This window comes from Sinocyclocheilus rhinocerous, unplaced genomic scaffold (genome assembly GCF_001515625.1).
Source record: "Sinocyclocheilus rhinocerous isolate Xijiao unplaced genomic scaffold, SAMN03320098_v1.1 scaffold2578, whole genome shotgun sequence".
Lineage (NCBI taxonomy): Eukaryota > Metazoa > Chordata > Actinopteri > Cypriniformes > Cyprinidae > Sinocyclocheilus > Sinocyclocheilus rhinocerous.
Genome location: NW_015643596.1, coordinates 646,162 through 654,276, shown reverse-complemented (window position 1 = coordinate 654,276; position 8,115 = coordinate 646,162). Strand labels below are relative to the sequence as shown.

Genomic DNA, 8,115 nt, shown 5'->3' with positions numbered 1-8,115 from the left:
CACACACACAGACACACACACATATATATATATATATATATATATATATATAAACTATACACATAACTACCAAAAATGATGTGAAAATCTTTTAAGTTTTATTTTTTTAAGTTACAAAGAGAAGGCACAATGTACAATTTCCCTGATTTTAATAGTTTTTACAACTTTACTAAAGAGAAAAAGCTCAAATCTATAGATGAACCTAGTGACCTTTCAACACACTTAAAAAATTAAGGTGAAAAAAACAAAGTGACTCGACAAAAACGTTACAGCTACTATATTAAGTTCTTTAAGTTTTTAAGCATTTTGTCTTTGAAATAATCATATGGGTCCAAAATAACAGTGGTTGCAACTTGCATGGCAAGAAGGTGCATGTAAGAGAGCACAGCACATGTGATAAAGACAGACGATATCTGCTCTGTCAGTCACCCTGCCCTATCCTATGTGACCAATTTTACACAGACGGGACCCCATAAGCCATGCATTAGAACAGCTGACTGTGATCACCAGCATTCTGCTGACCTCTCTCACCTCTCAATACGCATGGAGCGATGCCTCGAAACTTGCGTACTAAGAATAAAACTTGTATCCTTGTAAACATAAACAAGAACTTGAGACAAACCGAATTATGCTCAGCTTACAATTTCATAGCAACTCCCAAACATTTTTGAGATGACTTCTATTCAGGAATGCGTTTTTTAGTTAACAAGAAATGTGGAACATGAAAAACATTTGACAGCCTATCCTACAGTCATGTTAATTTTGTCAACACCACTGACATTTCTGATTTATGCTCTGTCATCAAAATGACTTATTTGACTTTTTTGGTCACACTTTACATTACAGTTGACATAGTACAACATATGCCTAATGTATGTAAACGTTTACAGTGATACTAAATTGATATGTAAATATTTTCTGGATCATTTTTGTTGAACTTCCCATGTCACTGCCTGACAGGCTGTAACTCATATAAACTATTTTAAACAAAATGTTCCGATTCTTTTATAAGCATTATGGGCCTATGCATGCAGTTATGATGACCTAAAAACTAATTTGCTACATGACAGAACTAATTGAATTAAATGGAAAAGGTGGTTAAAACGGCCAAAAAAGGCTAGTCATATTAGCATATCTTGAAAAACACATTTATGTTTTGACGAAAAGGTCACGTGTATTTTTCATAAACGTCAGTATTTGGCAACGCGTGCATTTACATTTATTCTTAATTGCAATGTAACGATTTGCTATTTTTGTATAGTCTTTTCATGTACTTGTTTTGCATTTCCGTAATAATTAAACGGCTTAAATTTAGTTAGCTGTTTAATGTCTAACTTTACGACAGCTTAAACTATTGTGACAACATACTACGCTATTGGTCAGTGCGTTTAGTTGGCTGTAACTTTTTTCTTATAGGCAATGATTGTGTAGAGTGAATTAATAAAGAAACAAATAACCTCTGAATAAAAAGACCGTTGTAAATAGTATGGAGAATATGAATGGTCAGCTATAATACACTGCTTCTCACAGTAACCCCCAGTATTTATAAACGAACCTGTTGCTGCGGTCTCCGGAACCAATCTTAATGAACCGACTTGGCGCAGCTGGAAAGCGGTTTTAACCTCACGACAGCTCTGCGCGCTGGCGCAGTGAACTCTCCATATCAACACACTGGAGAGCAGGATCCACAACCAACATACACGCGGTGCTGTCCTGCGGAGCATTGCACCATCTCAGTCCACAGAAAGCCCTCTGAGCCAATGTATGAGAAAGAGAAAAGCCCCAAAGACAAGTCAAAAGTATTATCCGGAAAAGATGCACATTTAAAGCCTCCTAATTAAATATCTAGAGAGAACGTTTTCTCTCCCTCCCTCTCCCCCCTCCCTCATAGATAGATAGATAGATAGATAGATAGACAGACAAAACAGCAGATGCAACAGATGTGTATCTAACATTAATAGGGGTCAGAAAAAACAATTCAAAGTTTGAATAAACATTAAGATTTAGTTTTCTTCATTACAGTAACAATGTAAAAGCTTTTAAATAAATACATATTTTACTATTACAGTTAAGTTTTTGTCAGAAATAAATAAAAAATATCCGTTTTCTTTATTTTAAAGGTTTATCTAACATAAATTGTGGGTAGAATAAAAACTCAATTCAGAGTAGGCCTAATTTGAGATAATATTCAATTTTTACTTTACGTTATTCTATTTACAGTTACACCTTTTATAGGGGGAAAATCTATTTTTTAAAGGTTTACTGGACGTGGATAGGATTAAAAAAATATAGTTTTAAAACACTTTTGGACATTTTAAATATATTTTTTAAACACCTAATTCCATATCTACTTAATATTTTTTTTCCCCACACAAAATGTTTGAAAACATTGATATGAATAATTAAAATTGGAAATGGGTGAAATTAGGTTTAAACAACCACTCGATTTTGTCTACTGAATGTTCTCCTAGCAACACAAACAAAAAAAGTATGTACATTTTCTACAAATACACACACACACACACACACACAGAGAGACCTTATGTGTATACAGCACATAAATAATAATAGGCTATATATATACATGTCATGCTATAATTTCTAATATTCAGCTCTAACTATGCATACAGCTACAAACTCCAAGTCCACAAACGCAACTGAATTATGCGTTACATCGTCATGCCGCTCTGAGGCGCAGTTTGGTTATTTCACACAATCGATTGCATTAGAAAGAAGATGTCGTTACATCGCTGTTCCCCGAGATGGCGATATACCGCAAATATAGTGATTTTACCCGCCGCTGAGAAGCAGAAGGAATAAAACAAGCACGCTGTCATGTTATGCAGCACAAGTTCACACTTTGGAGTTTCAAAGACAGAAAAACGTCTATAAAGAAACATGTCCGGGAATATAAAAGATAAAGAAGCATATCAACGCCTGAACTTCCTCTATCAGGTAAGTGAGTTTGTGTGTCAGTTCTGTTTAATTAAATATCTACGAACCTTCTCATGATGTTTTCTCATGATGGATCCCAGGCTGCTCACTGCGTTTTGACTCAAAATCCAGAGAATATTGAACTGGCAAGATTTTACTGCTTCACTCAGAAGACCATCTCCAAACGACTGGTGCTTAGACAGTGAGTGGCTTCTCCTCATTAATAATGTGGATTTTAAATAAACAAACATCAACAATGTAGCTTCATTTCCTTACAGAGATCCATCAGTAAAGAGAACCATTTGCAAAAAATGCTGCACTTTACTAATACCAGGTGTCACATCAACTGTACGACAAAAAAGTAAGTCTATCTATCTATCTAGAGATCTATATATCTATACAGAATTATCAATGTATAATTAATCTTAATATTGAAGGAGGACCGTGGCGACAACGTAAGACTATTGTGCGATGTTTAAGTTGTGGACTGACCAAAAGGTTCCCCAACAACCCAAAACATAAACTGTGGGTGGATCAACCTGAGGCTCAACTAGAAAACCAGACTTCACGAGGTAAAGAGGATCACTGACTGTCTTTGAACAGTTTTTGTCATTAATTTTACTTAAAGTCACCATGAAATCAAAATTGAAACTTCTTATTTTTTAATGGAATACTGTAGTGTTTATTATAAATAATTTATCCGTGCACTTCATTATTTTTTTAAAATTCATGTGCCCTCGTAATCTTTAATCAAAAACGTTAACCTCCCCTCCCCCTCAAAACGACTCATCTTCTCTTCCGGTCACGAGCTATGGCGCAAGGGCGGAGCTATCTGGAACTGCCAGCAGCTGCAGTGACATCAGTGACGTTTGGGGGGGGAGAAGCTGATGCTTCACTTTATAGCACTGACACCAGTCATGAGGGAGTACGTTACCCCTAAACATTGAAAAGATATTAGGATTAGGGATGTTCATTTCGGTTATTTTTCCTAACCGACGTTCGTTAACCGACAAGATTATTTCCCCCCCCCAATAGTGATATGTTAATCTTTCAGGCTAATCTGTTACTGGTATGTTAGAATTCCAGGCTAATCAGTTAATAGTAAGCAACTAATCGGCTAACCAGTGAAGAAAACAAAGGTTCCCATTTGTAGCAGTGAAGTGGTAGCTAGTGATAAAGCTAATCGGCTAACCAATTAGCTTGTTCAGTTTTTTTTGTTCGTTTGTTTTGTTTTTTGTGTTCGTTCACCGCAAATATTCCCATTTGTAGCAGTTAAAGCTTAGATAGCAGGCTAATCGCTAGTGATACTAATCTAGCAAGTTAATCTTTTAGTTGTATGTTAAAATTGGAGGTGAATTAGTTATTGTATGTTACACTTGCTGGTTAAATGAAAATCTGTATGCTAAGCTAACAGGCTAATCGGCTAATGGGATGCGAAATTAATTGGTTAACCAGTTGGCTTGTGAGCTAACTGAAAAAAAAAAACCCCCAGAACATGTTTATTTGACTATTTTTAACATCAATTAAATAATATACATGAAATATAATTTACATATGACAACATATATCGTAAGCAATTTTGTACAAATGACACAATTCACCTTAAGCATTGTATCTGGCCTCTAATATTGTAAATACATGCAGTATCTTTTATTCTTCTGTCTACAGATGCTGGTCCTTCATCTAAGTCCACAACCCAAGAGAAAAAATCTGATATTGGCTCAGCGTCCACAACAGCGAAGACTTCGTCTACAGCTCAAACAAATCTGACTAAACCTTCATGACACTCATTTTATGAAACTGTACATACATTAATATAACTATAACAAAGTGAACTTTGGGGGTGTTTTTTTTTTTTGCAGCCTTTAGATTTGTTTAAAAATGCATTTTTATTTTCCTGACTTGATGTGCAATATTGATTTTCTTCTGCATTGAGTGGATGTTTTGAATGGCAATAAAGTGATTGTACCGTAAGTAGTTGATTTACATTGCTAATGACTTTTATTCTGTACTTTTATGCATACTTTAATATCATTAAACTCTACACAGCTTCCTGCAACAGAAGCGTTTTCTTTTATCACCCGGAGCATATGGAAACCTGGTGGGAATTCAGTTGCCTGCATAAAAATGGATTGATCTACTGTTGCTAAATTACCTCTTTATCCAAACCATCATGTGGGTATTTCACCTAGACATGCGCCTCACACTTATTAGTAACTTTAATGCATTTTAGAACAATGTTTCGATTATTTATTTTTCCCCCCAACTTCTAAGGCCTTAATGTTTTTTTTCCCAGTCAGTTGAACTCTGATAGTCTCTTGATCTCAGGGTAACGCGTTACATCCCGTATTGGGTGTAAAGGTTTTGATATTTGTACTTTTGAAGTTTTTGATGAGAGCAAAAGGCTTCTCTTTTGCTCGTTCATGAATTATTCAAATTTGTGTGCAGGACCTCTCAGTATCACGCTTCAAATCTTGGATGCGCACCGGATGTTGCATATTCATGATATCCTGCACCCTGGCGATAATTTATAAGTGATATTAAGACATTTACACATGTATGAGTGTAATTCAGTCAGTGCTGATGTTAATTGGATGGGATATGGATCTTGTCGAAACCGTGCAGTCCCGAGGATATGCATCTATGGCTTGTCAATACGGAAAGTAGCACCAAGAGGCTTCATTAAAGCCAAAGAACCCCTCCCACTTCCTCGAATTAGAGAACGGAATCAATTGCCCTGAAGGCCAGAAAAAGATGCATGGGAAGACAGCATTTAATTCAATTTGCATCACATAATGTCAGTAGGAGTGCATTAGAAATTAAAATCGTGTGGCTGAGGAATTGTGCTAAATGAAGACGTCTACGGACTCGAGCTGTAAGAGGAGCATCAAGAGGTGAAGGAAAGGTCGAAAAAGATCTAGATGAAGTGACTCATTTGCACTTTCCAGTACATTCTCATGTCTTAATATACTGGATAAAATATTAAATGCACAATTTTTTTTAACATGAAAATTATATTATGAGAAGTATATTATGAGAAATCGTCATTTGTGTTTATATATTCAGTTCCCTTTTATTCTCATTGCATATAAAACAATATAATGAGTTATATATATACACACACACACACACACACACACATTTTAATAATGTAATTTAAATATGCTTATTATAGAATTATTTTAGAATTATTTTTTATTATTTATTTTCGCCAATTTATTTTATTAGAATTATTATTGTTATTGTTTTAGTTTTTGTATAAAATAATAATTTAAATTACATACATACATATAAATGTAAACAATGATAAAATATACAATAATAATTTTTTTAATTTTAAACATTTTATAAATTTGTTTAAAAAATTTGTATTATTATTTTTTATATATATATATTTTAGTCTTAAGTCTTAATGATATAATGATTATTTGAGAAATCTTATGTTGTTGTTATTATTATTATTAATAATAATATTAGATTTTAAAACCTAAAATAATTTTTTTTCAATCATATTTATATAAAGGAAATTATATGAATATGAATATTATTTAAAGTAAAAAATGCCCAGTCACATTACTATAATGAGACTTTAAGGAGAAGATGCCCTTAACTGTCACGATGGAAAAAAGGGCTTATATTATTATGCAAAAAAATATCTAATAAAAAAGTTTTTCTGCTTTGGATTTTGGGTAGAAATGTGACCTGCATATATCTTTGTGAGACTAATGGTTTGTCGCAGCTTTGGAATATTAATATAAAATCCAATCGAGGTGCGGCCATGCATACTCATATTGGTCATTTTACAAATGCCTTTGAATATGGCTCACCCAATGAGACTGGATTTGTTTATAAAGTCATTTTATTAACCCCCGAGGGGAAATTTAGAATGACTGTTAGGCTGATATTAATAACCAACATTTATAGTGCAGCATGCTTCGAAATGCAAGCACACATATGACTCTAGAGATGCTAAGTCATTGGTATCCTCTGCAGGGGGCATATTGCCAGTATATATTGTTGGTGCATGAATTTTTTATATTCTTTGAAAATGCGCTCCATGAAATTACCTGACCTGTGCTCTCAGTGCTATGACATTCTGTGACTGATTTTAAGTCTGCCATGTTCCATCTGTGGGAAAACAAAACCATTTCTGTGTTGTCAGAAAACGTATGCATGCCCAATAGCTGTTTTTTTCTTGATATCGTTTTTAGCAGCACTGGGAATTGGACAAAAACAGGAATATTAGAGCACAAAATATTAGGCCACAAATAACACACTGCATTTACCTTACACAATATAAAATTACATAAATAAATGAATAACTAAATAATAATAATAATAATTATTATTATTATTATTATTATTATTGGCTATTTTCAAACACTGAAGTTCACCTTACTCAAAAAAATTAAATAAATAAATAAAATTTGGTTCTTTTCAAAAACTCAAGGGCATGTTATACAATATAAAATTAAATAAATAGTAATAATAATAATAATAATAATAATAATTATTATTATTATTAGGCTTTTTTTCAAACATTTAAGGTCATCTTACACAATATAAAATGACATAAATAAACAAACAAATGGATCATAAACCAGAAACAAACCAGTCATTTAAAAATTACAAACTAAATGAAACAGGCATGCATAACATTCATAAAGCAACCAGTTTTTCAAAGCAGATTTTATTAGATTATTATAAGCAATATTTTTCTTTGCACGATGCAGTATCTGCTCCACACATCATACCAAGTTGCATTAGCATTATAGTTGCATTATAAAGTATAATAAATACTTTCATAAAAGCCTCGCCAAAACATATTCTGTGCTTGGCAGCATTGTACTGATGTTACAGACTCGGGTGCAACGAGTGTCAGTAAGCCATAAACACTTTAACAATTTACATTTATTGATAAATGATAAAACCGAGCCAAGCTTCCACAAGCCCTCACAAAACATCTCTGCAAATATCGGCCAGCTTGTTGGCTGGTTTGGATCCACAGCACTCCTACAAATTGAACAAGAACAAGAAAAGAGCTAAAAAGATTATCCACAACACAGCCGAGGCTCCCAACTGTGATTATCCATAAGCACTCGTAGGCAAGTGGTATTAGTCACAAGAAAAATTAGATAGGAAAATGTGGCAAGAATGTATTGGAGGATGTACAGATGTGAA

At 33.7% G+C, this 8,115-nt stretch overlaps 2 protein-coding genes across 2 annotated transcripts in view; one reads left to right on the top strand and one right to left on the bottom strand.

Moving 5' to 3' along the window:
* The window catches only part of gpc5b (glypican 5b), a 41,202-nt gene extending 39,350 nt beyond the window's left edge, over positions 1-1,852 (bottom strand). Inside the window, exon 1 of the mRNA XM_016574941.1 lies at positions 1,556-1,852. Within this exon, the coding sequence (XP_016430427.1) occupies positions 1,556-1,724 (169 nt within the window). The 5' untranslated portion in view covers positions 1,725-1,852. The remainder of the gene's footprint in view (positions 1-1,555) is intronic.
* Positions 1,853-2,770: 918 nt separating this feature from the next.
* On the top strand, positions 2,771-4,979 carry rpp21 (ribonuclease P subunit p21). The gene is made up of 5 exons (XM_016574937.1): positions 2,771-2,955; positions 3,036-3,136; positions 3,213-3,295; positions 3,372-3,506; positions 4,603-4,979. The coding sequence occupies exons 1-5, from the start codon at positions 2,899-2,901 to the stop codon at positions 4,716-4,718; spliced, it is 492 nt and encodes a 163-aa protein (XP_016430423.1). The 5' UTR covers positions 2,771-2,898; the 3' UTR covers positions 4,719-4,979.
* Positions 4,980-8,115: the final 3,136 nt, after the last annotated feature.